Source organism: Chelonoidis abingdonii, chromosome 5 (genome assembly GCF_003597395.2).
Source record: "Chelonoidis abingdonii isolate Lonesome George chromosome 5, CheloAbing_2.0, whole genome shotgun sequence".
Taxonomy (NCBI): domain Eukaryota; kingdom Metazoa; phylum Chordata; order Testudines; family Testudinidae; genus Chelonoidis; species Chelonoidis abingdonii.
Genome location: NC_133773.1, coordinates 134,383,490 through 134,401,064, shown reverse-complemented (window position 1 = coordinate 134,401,064; position 17,575 = coordinate 134,383,490). Strand labels below are relative to the sequence as shown.

At 43.2% G+C, this 17,575-nt stretch overlaps 1 protein-coding gene and 1 long non-coding RNA gene across 2 annotated transcripts in view; both read right to left on the bottom strand.

Annotated features, from left to right (window-relative positions):
* Positions 1–16,649, bottom strand: part of SUCLG1 (succinate-CoA ligase GDP/ADP-forming subunit alpha) — a 32,414-nt gene extending 15,765 nt beyond the window's left edge. Inside the window, exons 1-5 of the mRNA XM_032775192.2 lie at positions 16,386–16,649; positions 4,442–4,545; positions 1,226–1,342; positions 328–540; positions 142–199 (exon numbers count right to left, since the gene is read on the bottom strand). Of these exons, the coding sequence (XP_032631083.1) occupies positions 142–199; positions 328–540; positions 1,226–1,342; positions 4,442–4,545; positions 16,386–16,434 (541 nt within the window). The 5' untranslated portion in view covers positions 16,435–16,649. The remainder of the gene's footprint in view (positions 1–141; positions 200–327; positions 541–1,225; positions 1,343–4,441; positions 4,546–16,385) is intronic.
* The window catches only part of LOC142046921 (uncharacterized), a 250,109-nt gene that overhangs the window by 15,832 nt on the left and 216,702 nt on the right, over positions 1–17,575 (bottom strand). The window lies entirely within an intron of this gene.

Genomic DNA, 17,575 nt, shown 5'->3' with positions numbered 1-17,575 from the left:
GAATTGTTAATTTGGCTCTACTGACCATTGCTAAATTCACTAACGACTTGTTACACTGTATATCTATTGCTTAGTTATACATCATGACATGAAATGATACAACAACATATTTCAGCTTCAGCATGAATATGCAAGACTTACCAATTCTTCCTTTCTTGTGAATGTGGCCTGGCATGATACCAATTTTGCATTCTCCAGGCTAAAAGAGTAGAAATAACAAATACTTTTCAAAAATATTTTCATCTTGTTTTCTTGGATGTTTTTACTTTCACTAAAGATGGATTAGTCTCCAAAACATGAAAAGAAATGTTTGCTTCAAACACTTACATTGATGACTCCAGGACAATTTGGGCCCACTAATCGAGTCTTATCCTGACGGATCAGTCTATGTTTAACCCGAACCATATCCTGCTGTGGAATACCTTCGGTAATGCACACAACTAAGGGGATTTCTGCATCAACAGCTTCGTTAATTGCAGCAGCAGCAAATGGAGGAGGCACATATATAACAGAGGCAGTGGCACCTGTTTGTTCTTTAGCCTAAACATACATTAACAAAAAGCATATGAAACATTCAGTAAACCTTAAGAGTACATTGGGCAACTAACTCTTCAAATGTCTCTATTTAAATATTTATGACAAAAAATAAATCAGAAGTTTCCAAGTCTATGGTCACAACAATTCTGTACATAGCTATTTCATTCAGATTAACAGGAGATATAAATGGAATAGCTGCAGAACTGATTCCTAAAATAGGTTCATCTTCCAAGAAGTTTACACCACATACAGTAAAGAGTCCTCTTCATTCCATTTATTCATTCCGTTTTTATGATCTATTTATCAAGAGCTTAAGTCATAAAGGCTATCTAACATTCTCCATATAAAATAAAGGTAAGTTGACACCAAATGACATCTAGGCCTTTATTTTATTTTATATTTTATTTTATTTTATTGCTATGCACAAATGAAAAAAAGTGACTTAAAATGGAAAATGAACTCCAACTTGATTAATTGGTTGTGCCCACTATTATACAGACACTGACCACAGACCATCATGGTTTTATTTCTCACATATTTTAAAACCAGAAATGTAACCATGACTCCACTCTCAGATTCTGTCCCTCTTTAACTCTGGATGCTAGGCAAGTTCTAGCGTGTTCAGCTTTGACAACCTTCCCACCCCCATCTTTACTGTCTAGTAGTCCATCCACTACTATACGATTACCTCTTTCACGGAGTTAAAGACTGGCAGGCCCAGATGAGTTTTGCCCCCCTTCCCTGGGGAAACTCCACCTACTAGTTTGGTGCCATATTCCAATGCCTGTTGGCTATGAAAGGTGCCCTATAAAAGATAAACAGGAAACTTCAGAAGATGCAAGCCAAAAAGAACACTTTTATACCCCTTCAAATAAAACATATAAAACCTGAAGGCACGTTATGGAACTGTAATTAAGATCAAATATTTTCCAACAAGAGAAAGTAAATTAGAAGCATATATCAAACTCAGAGTAAAATATAAACTACAAGTTTTATGTATGCCATCTAAAAGGCTTATTTCAATGTATGTGAAATTGCAGCATGTTTGTCAAACATTCTAAAGAAGTGTAATATTCTAAAATAAAATACTGTTTAAAAAAGGAAACCCAACTATTCACTATTAAAACTGTTTGTACTCTTAACATGTTCCCGTGTTTATATAATCTATGTAGAATTAAAGCAACTTTATGGTTGTAAACTGAGAAGAAAAGAAAAGATTTGAAATGGGATTTAGAAGAGGGAGTGATCTCAATCTTGATGGAAAATAAAGAGGTGCAAGGTTTCTAGATAAAGGAGGCAGCACAAGTGAATAAATGAGGACAGAGGAGCATGTCCATGGAAAGGAGGGTGACACAGGGGAAGAGTGGAGTAAATTCTTGGAGAGATCTGAAGAAGTCAAGAGGGAAACTGTTGTATGTGGAAAAGCTGTGGAGAATGAGGGAGATATGATTTCACTTTCTGGAGAACGGCAGCAGTCTGCCCACAGCATTCTGTATCCTTTGGAGTTTAGTATTGTTAAAATAAAGGGATTCATTATCAAGGAGTTACACAATGAACTGTAGCACACACACACACACACACACACACACACACACTATACCACTTTTTATTTAAATTTAATTAACATAAAAAGGGTTTGAGATTAAGGGCCGAACTCAGGGCATAAATTTCTATTGAAAATGTATGAAGACAAAAAAGCTAATGCCCAAGCATGGTGCATACAAACCTTTCCGCTGAGAATTCAAACAAAATGCATTATGTTATGAACAGAAACAAGAATTCTGGGTATTCACACACTTCCCTGAACATGGATTTGGCCACGAGGCTGCACCCGACCCTGACCCAGCACAAGGGCTAGGCCTACCCCAGAAACACCCCAGCGCCCTGCCCCTCACACCAGGCACATCAGGTGTGGGCATGGAGGTTTAGCCCAGCAGGATCCAAGTGTAGAGGGGTTTAGTGTGGGGGGATCCAAGTGTGGGGTAAGAGGAGTCTCTGTGGGGTAATTTGAGTGCAAGTGGCACAGTAGGGGATCTGGATGCACAGGGGCTCATTGAGGGGGGGATGGGGATGTTTCCAGATGTGGGGGCGTGCAGAGGAAGGTGGCGGAGGCTCAGCAAGAGCAGTGTGTGTGAGGGGATGGGGCTTGGCAGGGGGAATCTGGATGCTAGGGGAGCAGAGCTTGCTGGGGTGGGGGTCCAAGTGCAGCTAGTTGGGGATCCATGGAGTAGGGGTCCAGAGGGCTTGTCAGGGTGGTCCAAGTGCAGGGGGGTGGGGCTTGTTGAGGTGGGGATTTGATGGACCTGCTTAAGGGGTGAGTAGGGAGCCCCAGCTGCTGCCGCCAAGGGGACACCACATACTGGGCTCCTGCCCCCACGCATGGTTCCATCCCCTCCCCCTTTCTTTCTTCACTATCCCCTGCCCCAACTCTCACATTCCCCTCCTCCTGCCCCATTCCCCCCATTGGCACTCACTGTTGTACAGAAAACAGGATGGTTCCCAACACACAGAAGAGGAACTTGACTGGCACTAGTAACCAGGAGGCAGCATCCAAGTGGCACCCTCCTTGAACTGGGCAACTCTCCACTCGCAGAAATGGGGTGGCAGTGGCACATGACCCTGTGTGCCCTACACACCTTGCCTGCTTGGGAGGGCAATGCCCCCCACAAAATTACACCCATGGGCATCCCTGTCCTGTCCTCCCCCCCCCCCCCCCACCCCACCATAGCTTACCTTTGCTTCCCCTCAGAAAATGACAGAGAAGCAAAGAAATCTGCCGGGGAACATGAATTCTGCATGCGTGCAGTGGCGCAGAATTCCCACAGTAGTAATATAATGGGACATGTGGACATAATGAATAGCTATTTTATAGTGCACATTAAAGTTTTAAATGACCTTCAGAATACAGCATGCCTTTTTTCTTTTAGATCAGAGCAGTGAGGCTCCAAATCACAAGATAATAGTCAGTTAGTTCTCCTCTGCCAATACATTTTCAGACAGCATAGCAGAGGCCCACATTTTAATATTCCAAATCAGCTTTAACAAATCACAAACATGATAATCAAGTGCACAAAAACAATATTGGCAGCTGCTGCTAATTCATATCAATGCACTTCTGCTATCTAATGCAGTCTTTTCATCATTCAAATGTGTAACAATGAGAGAATGCGAAAGAAGGATTAAATGAATTAAGATGACAAAATTACACAGATTCCCTGTGGAAAATAAACTCTTAATTTAAAACAAAAGGCATTGTCTCAATGATAACATTTGAATGAACAAACACTAACCAGAGATGCTACAGAGCACAGTTACTCAATTTGAGCATGAACTGGATTGGAAACGGTGGGATTCCAGGTTGCTGTCGGAAATTGAAAATACAAAGAATAAAGTGACTACACAAGGCAACCTCTTATTCAGAGGACACAAAGCTTCAATTAACACATATCATGGAAGATTGGTTCTAAACAAAATGAGGATTAAAGTCAGTGGTGTCAAACAGTAACAGAATTATATACAGGACATGGTTTTGCAGAGTAGCAACACACACTGCTTGAAGCAAATGGCTTCATCCATGAAGAACATTTCCCTTTATCCAGAAGATAATTCAGCAGAAAAAATTCAAAAGCGGAAAACAGGAAAGCAGTTTCTACAAAGAATATTTTCTTCACAGAACTTTTTGAAGAAATACCTTATATTGGATGTGGTGACAAGGCTAAATAATGCAAACAGCGATATAATAAGATAACCCAGCTTTTAAAAAGTCTGCATTTGCTAAAAGGACATATATATGCTCAACAAATGAAACAAAAATACGGAACACCTGTTAAATCTCTTGGCTACTCAATTTTTTCCATTTAAAGAAGGTTATACTAAGCATTTCATCTATACCAAAGATACGCACCTGTTTGCCAGTAAAACCCTGGCAGATAACCTTTGTATTTGTATTGATATTAAGATTTTTTCGCGTGGCTGAATAGGAACAGTGACGTACTCCATTCTGCTGCACTAAAAATAATAAAATAAAAAGGTTAATAATCACTTGTGTTTCTAGAATCTTACTTTACCCTACTATATGGCCTTACAAATGTTACTGAACTAAGCCTTTCAACACCCCATGAATCAGACATGACTCCATTCTACAGTTACATAAGGGAAGGACAAAGTTTGAGACTCAGATTTTCAGAAAACTTTAATTTTGGGTGCCCTACCTTAGATACCTCAGGCCTGATTCCCACGGGTGCTGAGCACCTGTAGCTCCCATTGACTTTGTCTGGAGTGTGGGTAGGGTTGCCAACTCTCCCAGCCAGTCAGGGAGTCTCCCAGAATCAATCTCCCAGTGGCTACTGAAACCAGTCCAGGAGATTTTAACAGAGTGCTAAAAGTCCAGTTGGTGGTGCAACAGGGCTCTGGAAAGCATACCTGCGCTGGCTCTGCGTGGCTCCCGGAAGCGACCGGTATGTCCCTCTAGCTCCTGGGTGCACGTAGTCTCTGCGTGCTGCCCCCCACACTGAGCGTCGACTCTGCAGAGTCCATTGGCCAGGAACCACAACCAATGGGAGCTGTGGGGGTGGTGCCTGCAGACAGGGCACCATGCAGAGCTACCTGACCACCCCTGAACCTTGGAGCTGGATATGCTGGTCGCTGCTGGGAACCGACCAAGGTAAGCACCGTGCAGTCGGAGCCTGCACCCCTCATCGTCTCCCGTACCCCATTCCCCTCCCCCAGCCCTGAGCCCCCTCCTGTACCTGAACTCCCTCCCAGAGCCTGCACCTTGCACCCCAACCCCCTGCTGCAGGCTCAGCCTGGAGCCGTCTCCCACGCTCTGAACCCCTTGGCCCACCCTCCAGCCCAGAGCCCGCATCCCTTCCTGCACCCGAACCCCTTGCCCCAGTCCGGTGAAAGCAAGTGAGGGTGGGGGAGAGTAAGCAATGGATGGAGGGGGGCTGGAGTGAGTGGGGATTTAGAGAAGGGGTGGGCAGAGATAAGGCCTCAGGGAAGGGGAGGGGCAGGCCAGGGTGTTTGGGTTTGTACAATTAGACAATTGGCAACCCTCAGTATGGGTGCTCAGCATATCAGGCCCTAACTAACTGTTTCAAAAACCAACCAACAATAGAGGCCACTTTTAAAAACATGGCCTAAGACTTAACCATGGCCACAGAGTGAGGCATTGTCAGAACTGGGAATCGCCAAGGTACCGCACAGCCTCCAATATATACGCATATTACACCTTAGCCAATCTGAAACATCTAGCACGTTGAGTGATCCTCAGCAGGATCACTCCAGGGTGAAGATTCAGTGAGAGAAGCTTTTTCCAACAATCTCCTAGCTGCTGGGACTTAGAAACCACAAACTTAAAACCATGCTTGGACTCGTGGGGAAAAGGAAGGCCCTCCATCAACACCATCACCACCACTTTCCATCTAATTCAGCAAGAGGATGCTTGCATGTGCCTCTTCTCATTGCTTCCAACACCCTGAAGATATACAGCTAAAGAAAACCAATGAGTACAGAACATGCATACTAAAAAGAAAGGGAACTAACTGCCTTCCTACTGAACAGTTAAGACATTCTGTTTCATCATTGGATCGCTGGCAAGGCACACTTACATTTCACACACGTAAATTAAAGACAAGAGTGGCTAGGGAAAAGAGGGACAGATTCTTAACAAAACCTTTTGCAAAAAGGTCAGCTCTAGCAGAGAATTTCAACCCTATAATGGGCTTTGGATAGTTTAGAAATCCTTCCTAACCAGGATGTATTTTGTGATACTTATTCTAAGCAGGAAATTGTACATTCCTAGCAGACAACACAGGCAATATTAGTATACGTTACAAGAGATGTGGTGCTGTTCAGGCACCTAAAGTCTTAAGAGGAAAAAACGTTAAGAGATGAACTTTAAGAAAAAGAGGGGAAGGGGACGCTAAAATAAAGAGATCCTATCTGGACTCTCTTTGGTTTGAACAGGCACATGCTCAAGTGTGCCTGTAGGGGAGCCACATCATTTAAAAAACAAGACCACAGTACATAGAGTTCACTGGCTGGAAGAAAAAACACCACCACCACCACCAACACCACCACACACACCTCTCCAAGTATTTTATAAATAGATTATATGGAGATATACCTATCTTACAGAATTGGAAGGGACCTTGAAGGGTCATTGAGTTCAGTCCCCTGCTTTCACAGCAGGACCAACTACTGTCCCTGACAGATTTTTGCCCCAGATCCCTAAATGGCCCCCTCAGGGATTGAACTTACAATCCTGGGTTTAGAAAGCCAATGCTCAAATCACCGAGCTATCCCCCTCAAACTCTAACGACCAAATACATGTCAGTAACATGTTGTGGTAAGTAGACAAGTACATCTTAAAATAAAGGCACCAGATAGAAATTGCAATTATGGAAGGCTTATTAGTCCAGGTTTCTTTTACATAATATTTAAAACCTAAGCAGTTACAAGGCTTCCCCCCCAGAAAGGCTAAAGGGACAGTAATCCTACTGAGATTTCTCTTTGCAAAGAACTTTTTAAAGATACAGCACATGTGTATCCCCATTCAACCTAAATGAGAAGGGAGGCTAAACCAACATCAAAAGACGTTTATACACTACTAAGTCAAGTCTGATTTCTCCTGCGGGTGCTGCAGTCTTTTCCCTACTTTTCAGTTATGCCAAATAATGTGAAGTATTATAATATCACATGCCTATGTCTGATTCCAACCTATTAGGTAATCAGTCTTGTTTTCCTGAAGAAACATTGTGGAAAAGAATGTTACACAAGACTCTAAATAGCACCAAACATTTCTAACAGTAAATAAAATGAGAGTTCAAAGGGAAAACGGATATGGTGGCTGACAGTATGTAACAGAACTGTTAGATATGCATGTCATCAGTCTATTAAGAAGTCAGAAAAGCCTTTGCAATGGTTCAATCTAATCACTTGCTTTTGTCTGCTTGATCAATATTGGAAGCAATACGCAAATAATTATTATTTGAAATAAACAATACATAAATTTAAGTTTTAAGAGAAACAATTATGCCAATAAATCAAGTAAATCCATGTCTGAAGCTCTAAGAAATGCACTGAATGTGATTTTAGGGTAATCTTTAGCAGACCAAAGTTTCAGTCAGGAAAAAATGTGTTATTTTAAAATAGTGCAGCTAAGTGTGGATACACTAAAATGGACACTGGTTTAAAAAACAAACACAAAACATAAACATAGCTTGTTGAACCAGTGTAATTCTGTGGTTAGACCAGGTCTATGTATGTTGGGACATGTGTGTGCCCAAACATTGACAGCATGCCCAGAGCCAAAAATGACTTTTGAAATTTGACTTCCCATACATTTGTATCTAAAGAATCACTCCTACACACTGGCTAGTGTTTTAAAAGTACACTCATAAAAACACATCCTTTTAAAAGGCTCACTATGCTGACTCTTCTAGGGTGAACAGGCATAACTGAATCATCCACGGTTAAAGTTCCATTTACACTTCAATATTGAAAAGGACTCTAACCTAGACAATAGAAAGATGTTCTCAGTTTACCTATTTATAATACAGCAAAGTCCATTTTAAGTGTTCTCAGTGAATTTTTTGTACATTATTAAAAAACTGATGGACTAAATTTATATTATACTGTAGCATCATGCCACCAGTTCCACTGTTAAGGTTCAACTGGCTATTCCATATGTATTTTTGGGTGCTTATCAAAAAATTTTGGAGGCTGAGATGTGTCAGTTTCAGTCCTATCCAGAAAAATAATTAAAAGAAAGAACACGTGCACTTGCTGAGCCATTCACAAGCTGGCCAAGTGTGAAAAGAGATGCATCTTCCAATGTTTAAAATATTTTTTTATGCACTCTGATAACTCAAAACCGGCTTGAACTCCAAGCTTTCTATGGATTTGTCCTGAAGCATGTTACATGGTTTTTATATGGCAGAAGAAATTTGGTTCAGGAAAAAGTGTACTTGGTTGGGAAGAAAAAGGTGGATACAGGAATGAGCAGATTGCACTAGACAGTATACAGCTGAGGATAAGTTTTTGGTGGCCTCAGCATGCCGTCACCAACCCTTGCTGGTGTGCATTCTGACACGTCTTCCTAAAATAATTAACTTTAGGAAAATAAATATGCACCTATACACGCCCAAATCTTTAATTTATTTATGTAGGGGTTTGGGAGGGGGTGGAGTGGGGGGGGAGTGAGGTGATTCAATAATAAAAACAATACACAGTTGTCTCTATCCTTTACTGAGACTAAACAGAATACCACTTTTCACAGCAGACTTGACAGCTGGCCAGGAGGCCTTGAAAAATTATTTTTATGTTTGTAAATATCACTTTTCACAGCCTCCAACCTAGCTAGCAAGTCTGCTGTGAAGTCTGCACTAGTAAGTTTGCTGTAACAAGTGATATTAAAAAAACATACAAATATCACCTTTCACAGCAGGCTTACTAGGTCTGTGCAAGCCCCAGCACAGCAAGCACTGGGAGAAAGGGGGGGCCTAGGATCCCAGAGTTGAAGCCCAAAGTCCCACCATCCCCAGGAAGGTGGGTTGAGAACTCACTGGCCATCTGGAGTCCAACATTCCCCCAGCATGCCTACATGTCTCCAGATGTAGGGCAGAGCACCAACCCCTGCTGGTGGCATTACCAAACAGCAAGGCAGCTGTATACAGTAGAAACCAGGAGAGGAGTAGCTGCTGCTTTGCCCTCCACCACTCAGGAGGCTGTCCTGGCCGCAAGAAAAGCTACTGGTGATTGCAGGCAGCACGTGGCCACATTTGAGAAACACTGGTCTAGTGTTAGCCAAAGACTCAGAAAGTAATAGTAATTTTTTTTTTGAAGTGCATCAGAAGCAGGAAGCCTGCTAAAAACCCAGTGGGGCCGCTGGACAATCGAGGTGCTAAAGGAGCACTCAAGGATGATAAGGCCATTGCGAGAAACTAAATGAATTCTTTGCATCAGTCTTCATGGCTGAGGATGTAAGCGAGACTCCCAAACCTGAGCCATTCGTTTTAGATGACAGATCTGAGGAACTGCCCTAGACTGCGGTATCATTAGATGAGGTTTTGGAACAAATTGATAAATTAAACAGCAATAAGTCACCAGGACCAGATAGATGGTATTCACCCAAGAGTTTTGAAGGAACTCAAATGTGAAATTGCAGAATTACTAACTGTAGTCTGTAACCTATCATTTAAACCAGATTCTGTACCCGATGCCTGGAGGATAGCTAATGTGACGCCAATTTTTAAAAAGGGCTCCAGAGGTGATCCTGGCAATTACAGGCCTGTATGCCTGGTACTGAAGTCAGGCTCACTGGTAGAAATTATAATGAAGAACAATATTGTCAGGCATATAGATGAACATAATTTGTTGAGGAAGAGTCAACATGGTTTTAGTAAAGGGAAATCATGCCTCACTAATCTAACAGAATTCTTTAAGGGGTCAACAAGCACGTGGTCCAAGGGGATCCAGTGTACTTAGATTTCCAGAAAGCCTTTGACAAGGTCCCTCACCAAAGCTCTTATGCAGATTAAGCTACCACAGGAGAAGAGGGATGGTGCTGTCATAGATTGGTAACTGGTTAAAAGATAGGAAACAAAGGGTAGATATAAATGGCCAGTTTCAGAAGGGAGAGAGGTAAATAGTTGTGTCCCCCAGGGGTCTGTTCTGACCAGTCCTATTGAACATATTCATAAATGATCTGGAAAAAGGGTTAAACAGTGAGGTGGCAAAATTTGCAGATGATACAAAATTACTGAAGATAGTTAAGATCCAGGCAGACTGCGAAGAGCTATAAAAGGATCTCTCAAAACTGGGTGACTGGAAAACAAAATGGCAGATGAGATTTAATGTTGATAAATGCAAAGTTATGCACATTGGAAAGCATGATCCCAACTATAGATATAAAATGATGAGGTCTAAATTAGCTGTTACCACTCAAGAAAGAGATCTTGGAATCATTGTGGGTAGTTCTCTGAAACCATCCAGTCAATGTGCAGTGACGGTCAAAAAAGTGAACAGAATACTGGGAATAATTAAGAAAGGGACAGACAATAGGACAGAAAATATCATGCTGCCCCTATATAAATCCCTGGTGTGCCCACATCTTGAATACTGTGTGCAGATGTGGTTGCCCCATCTCAAAAAAGATATATTGGAATTGGTTCAGAAAAGGGCAAGACAAATGATTAGGGGTATGGAACATCTTCTGTATGAGGAAAGATTAGTAAGACTGGGACTTTTCAGCTTGGAAAAGAGACTGCTGTGGGAAGATATGATTGAGATCTATAAAATCATCACTGGTGTAGAGTAAGTAGATAAAGAAATGTTGTTTACTACTTCTCATAACACGAGAACTAGGGAGTCACCAAATGACATTAACAGGCAGTAGGTTTAAAACAAATAAAAGGAAGTATTTCTTCACATAATGCACAGTCACTCTGTGGAACTCTTTGCTAGAGGATGTTGTGAACACCAAGACCACAACGGTTCAAAAACAAACTAGATACATTCATGGAGAATAGGTCCATCAATGGCTATTAGCCAGGATGGGAAGGAATGGTGTCCCTGGCCTCCGTTTGCCAGAAGCTGGGAATGAGTGACAGGGGATGGATCACTTGATGATTACCTGTCTGTTTAAAATCAATCTACTCTAAGATAAGAGGAAACATGAAGACAACAACTTTGGAAAAGATACACCACGACCTCTTATATGAAGAAAAAAAATGTGGAGTGACGATACGAAGGGAAAGAAAGTATAACAAAAAGATTTTTTTAAATAGTTTATTAAATAGCAAGTTGTTGTTGCAAGCACATGTGGTACCCCAGTTTTCCTCTTCACCTTTGCCTTGTTTTGTCAATCAGGATCAGCAGCTCTTGTTCGTCTCGTGCACCTTCCAGGCTGACATCAACCTTCCTCATGTCACAGAATCATAGAAATGTAGAGCTGGAAAGGACCTCAAGAGGTCATGTAGTCCAACCACCCTGGTTGAGGCAAGATCGCATTAAAGCGGACCAACCCCTGACAGATATTTGTCCAACCTGTTCTGTCCAGTGCTTAACTATCCTTATAGTTTGAAGCTTTTTACTAATACCTAACCTAAATCTCCCTTGCTCCAGACTAAGCCCATCACTTTGTGTCCTACCTTCACTGCATACAGAAAACAATTGATCACAGTCCTCCCCATAACAACTCTCAACAGTCATCACATGTTATTAGATATCCCTCAGTTTTGTCAAGATTTAACACTATTAGTTTCTTTAAGATTTCCTTAAGGTAAGGTCAGGTTTCCCCAGGTCAGGTTTTCTAAACCATTTCTCCTTTTTTTTTTCCTGCTCACCTCTGGACTCTCTCCAAATTATCCACATCTTTCCTAGGCACGGCGTCCAGATTCGGACACAGTATTCCAGCTGAGGCATCATCAGTTTTGAATAGAGCAGAATAATTACCACCCACATCTTACACACAACACTCCTGTGAATACACCCCAGAATATTAGCCTTTTTTGCAACTGCATCACATTGTTGACTCATACTCAATTTGTGATCCACTATAATCAAGATTTTTCAGCAGTACTATTGTCTAGCCAGTTATTCCCCATTCTGTAGTTGAGCATTTGATTTTGCCTTCCTAAATGAAGCACTTTGCACTTCACTGAATTTCATCTTGTTGATTTCAGACTAATTCTCTCATTTGCTAACACAGTACATCTCTACCCCGATATAAGGCGACCCGATATCACACGAATTTGGATATAACGCGGTAAAGCAGTGCTCAGAGGGGGTTGGGGCGCTGTGCACTCGACTCCAGTGGATCAAAGCAAGTTCAATATAACGCGGTTTCACCTCCACGGCAGTCACGCAAAGTGGTTGCACATCGTTCCAGAGGACAACCTACCACTGTAGTGATAAACTACCTGAAGACAAAAATCCAAAGGGCACGTGTGATTGGCACAGCTTCTACAAATTAGCTGATCAACTGATGTTCTTGGTTTGAAACCTGAGTCTCTTCTCCTAGGAGGACCACCTAACACAGTTAGCAACCCCCTTCTGCCCAGACAGTACTCAACTTTCATTCCTTCAAATTGCAGAATGCAACAACAGAGGAGCCTAGCAATACAGCTATTTTTCCATCTTGTTTAGTAGTTGGGCTTAGTTCCCAAGCTAGTATTTGCTGGGTAAATTTTTCAAGATCTGCCTGTCCAAGAGGAACATTTACTGGATAACTGTCTTGAGTGTTTGCCTCTCCTCACGCTTTATCAGAAGGCTCTCTCAATTAAGCAATAAATGGTCAATCCTTTGAGGAGCTGCTTTATACAGCTTTCACTCTATTTTTGGAACATAATCTTCAACTGAAATTAGAAGTAAAGATAACTCAAGTTTTAACTAAAAATAACCTACAAACATGGAAATTCACAGCAATAAACTTAACAAGAGTCTAGGAGTTTAGATAAGCCAGTCTTGAATGTTATGAGAGTGCTTATACTCACCACACCTAATGAACAAAGCCCTGCAAATCTGCTTGATATCCATGGATATCCGCAGAAAATGTTTGTGGATCATGGATGGATGTGGATCAAAATTTTGTATCCGTGCAGGTCTCTACCAGTAAATCCAATACTAATGGGCACCTGCACTAATGACTAGCAAAACCTCAGTCCCTATCAACCTCCCCATCTTTTCCTATAGCAAGGAGTCCAGCATTAGATGGTCATCAGCAACATACAGATGAACCATATGGCTGATTCGGTTGCATTGAAATGGACCAACAATAGCAGCCAAAAGAGAAGTTGCTCCAAACGTGGATGGGGGTGGGGGGAAACAACCACCACCATGGCCACCCTGAGATACTGCAATGAAGCACTCAATAGTAGGAGCTTTAGCTATGACAGGCTGAGCTGGTCAGCACGATATCAGACAGCCATCTTGCATAATCATTCCCCTTCATGCCAAGAGAAAAATAAACCCAATAATGGCTACTGTTAGAGTTGTCCTATAGATATGAAAGCCTCAATATATTTATCTATCTATCATAATGATACAACTATGTTATTCAAGGTAACTTTGGAGCTGAAACAGCAACCTTATATGTTTCTCATATTTTGCTATATGCTATATCAATCTCCCATCCACTCACAGCATTCCACAAATGTATAGCCATTTTTATTAATTAATTTTTTCAAAGATGGTGTTTTTAAAAAAAACTCAATGTTCCCACATGATTTCCTCTCCCCACTAGAATCCTGATTCATTTCAATTCAATCATGCAATATCTTCACTTACAATACTGTGTGCTTATCTACATACATATGTGAGCAGTCTTTAATGCCTCAACATTCCATATAAGTGGTGCATAACTTCTAACCTTTGAGTTAGTTTGCCATTCATTAGCATTATACACAAATTATTTCACAACACGAGGATTTAAATGCTGATTCTTTACAATTAAGACAAGCAAGGGCATGTTGCAAGATCATCAAGTACAAACAAGAATAAGTTTGTACCCGTCTTACAATCAAAATCAGCAACTTATGATCAAAATCATCACTGTGCAGAACAGATTTATTAACAGTGGTTTTTATACAAAAAAAATATGTTCAGCCTCAAAATCCCTGTGGAAAAGGGACTAGGTTATTGTCAAACTGTATGACAGGAGATGTTATAGAGTAAGTGTTATTAAGCGGAGTTGTATGATGGAGTATGTTGTTGGATGACAAGCAAAATAAAATATGGTGTTCAGTGCACAGATGCAGAGGCTTGGACTCCTGGACAGAAGTTTCACCACCCCATTTGGAACTTCAGGTGTTTGAATTTGTCAACTGACAGTTTGTTTTTTAAAATATTATTTGTAAAAGTGTTGTTCCTAACAGAGTAGCTGTTAACCAGTACATACTAAATATCTTTCCAAAAATCCTTTAAAAAGTAAAACAAAAAACAAAACAAACAAACAAAAAGCCTTATGTGAGTGTCTTTCTTCCTGATGCCCTGTCCAAGTTTTGTAAAGGGAGCACAAAGGGATGTTTGTTTCAGCAAGAGTGGACACTGACTTAGGCTCCAATCCTGTAATTTAAAGCACACAGGCAGAATCCTGCACCTGCATGGAGTTCCAAAGAATTCAGGGGTGTTGCAAGGTCATTTTAAGGGGGTCCGGTATTACCATCCTTACTTCTGCGCTGCCTACAGAGCTGGGCAACCGGAGAGCAGTGGCAGTTAGCCAGGCACCCAGCTCAGAAGGCAGCACCCCACCAGCAGCTGTGCAGAAATAAGAGTGGCAATACCATACTGTGCCATGCCATCCTTACTTTTGCACTGCTGCTGGCAGTGCCTCTGCCCTCAAAGCTGGGATCCCAGCCAGCAGCAGTCGCCACTCTCCAGATGCCTAACTCTAAAGGCGGCACCATCGTCTGCAGCAGCACAGAAGGGTGGCAGCACAAAATAACCTTGTGACCCACTCACAACTCCTTTTTGGATCAGGACCCCTACAATCACAACACCATGAAATTTCAGATTGAAATAGCTGAATCATGATATTTATGATTTTTAAAATCTTATGACTGTGAAATTGACCAAAATGGACAGTGAATTTAGACTTTAAAGAAATACCATTTGTTCTTATTCTTTCTAGAAACTCCCCTGTTCATTCAGTGCTGGCCTTTATGACATACAGGACTCTCAGCTAACAGAGGAAGGGACTTTAATTTTAAGGATTTTAGTATTTTAAGAAAGAGTAACAGATGACCACCTCTGATTTTGCTGGCGGGCACAGCTCCACGCAGCGCCCTCAACAATTGGACCTGCGTGTTCACACTCTGCTCACCATTTACAGTACTGTAAAACAATTATGTCCTAAAAAGGAAGTTTTCTCCATTACATGTTCAGTGAACTTTATAACTCTCACAGATTTCTCTCTCTCTCTCTTCAAAAAACACAGGCTGTCAGCAACAGGTGTTAAGTGTGAGAAGGAAAAGTACACACAACAATCGCACCCAACTTTTTTTGAACAGCTACAAAGTTCTGCTAAAAGACACGCTCACCTGTACCATCTAACGTGCCCCCTGAGGGTTGCCACTCACATGAAACTGCCTGACAAGGCGCTGACATGGGACTTTAAATACCTTTCCAGACCTGACAAAGAGCTCTCTGTAGCTCAAGAGCTTGCCTCTTTCACCAACAGAAGTTGGTCCAATACAAAATATTACCTCTCCCACCATGCAGCTCTAATACGATCTTGCAAAGCAAGTTAATGAACTAGATCACTGGCCTGGGACACAGGAGAACTGGGCTCTTTTCCTACTTCTGCCACCAGCCTACGGAAAGTCACTTCCCAGCTCTGGGTGCAATTCCCCCCCACCCCATCCCTCAGAGGGAGATAATGATCCCAACTTCACCTGCAAGGGGCTTGGAGACCTAGGGCTGAAGACCCCCGTGCGAGAGCCAGGAACGGCTCCGAACCGGGAGGTGCCGTTTGCAGCCATCGCCTCCGCCCGTGAAGGCGGGACTAATCGCTCCCCCCTGCGACCCCAGAGGGCAGCTACCCGCGGATGATCCCCGGCGCTGGGGAAACCCGGGAGGGTCCCAACAAAAAGCAGGAGCAGTTGGCAGCGCCCCCCACCCCGACGCACAAGCGGGGGGCGGGCGCTAGCCCAGCCCGGAGACACCAAGCCGTGCCCCACCCCCGGGCCAGCATCCGGCTCAGGAGCCAGCCCAGCTGGGGGAGGGGAGCCGCGAGGCCTCCCCCCAGCCCCGGCTCCCAGCCAGACCTAGCGCCCGCCAGGCGCTGAGGGCCCCTGTCAGGGCGGGGTCCGGGGCTGCCGCCAGCCCCGGCCCGGCTCGATACTCACAGAGCAGGATGCGGCCCAGGAGGCGGGAAGCGCCGCTGCAGTGGGACATCGTCTCCTTCGCCAATGACACGGCGCCCGGGCGTGCGGCTCCGCGCGCGCAGACAGGCGGCCAGCGAGAACGCCAGAGGCCAAGCCCCACCTACAGCCGCCTTTGCCGGGACAGCCCCTCCCTGCCACGGGGATATGGGGCCCGGCGCTGGCCCGGGCACCAATCCCACATCCGGCCCTGCGTGGCGGCTCCGCTGCCGGCCGGGAGGGGTCCTCGCGAGCTGAGGCAGGACCCCGCCACGCAGGGGGTTGTGGGGATTGTAGTTCAGTGGTAGAGGGAGGGGAGGAGGGAAGAGAAGGCTGAGGGCTTAGGAAGAGGGGAAGGGCCAAAGGAGAAGGGGGCAGAAGGGGGATTTTCATCTCAGACTGGGAGCAAATCAGGTGTAAGGCTCCTTTCAGCATCGGTTCAGCCCATTCCCTCATGGCAAAGCGTGGAGCCTTGGTGTAAACTGGGCTATAGGCTTCCAGTGTTTGCTACCGTCCCTGCTTTAAGGCAGCAGAAAAACAGCGTTGCCAACCTGACAAGGTTTCTTCCCCACTTTGAACTTTAGATGATTTCTTCCTAGAACTTTAGAATAAACAGATTAATAAAACACATGCACCTTTACATATAATACAAATTATGTAAAACTACAAGACTTTTCACATTTCAAGGACGATTTTTAACCAATTGATTCTGGGAAACTTTCATGGGAGAGTGCATCAGCTACTTTGTTAGAAGCTCCTGAAATGTGTTGAATTTCGAAATTAAAATCTTGGAGAACTAAACTCCATCAAAGCAGTTTTTTGTTGTTTCCCTTGGCAGTATGAAGCCACTTTAGCGCAGCATAGTCAGTTTGTACCTGGAACCGCCGTCCCCAAACGTGTGGGCATAGCTTTTCCAGGGCGTACACAATGGCATAGCATTCCTTTTCACTGACTGACCAGTGGCTTTCCCTCTCAGACAGTTTCTTGCTGAGAAACACGAAAGGATGGAAGTTTTGATCTGGTCCTTCTTACATTAAAACTGCTCCCACACCATGCTCAGATGCATCTGTAGTTACTAGGAGTGGTTTGTCAAAGTCTTGGGCCCGTAGCACAGGGTCAGACATGAGTGTTGCCTTAAGTTGGGTAAAGGCCTTCTGACACTCAGTAGTCCATTT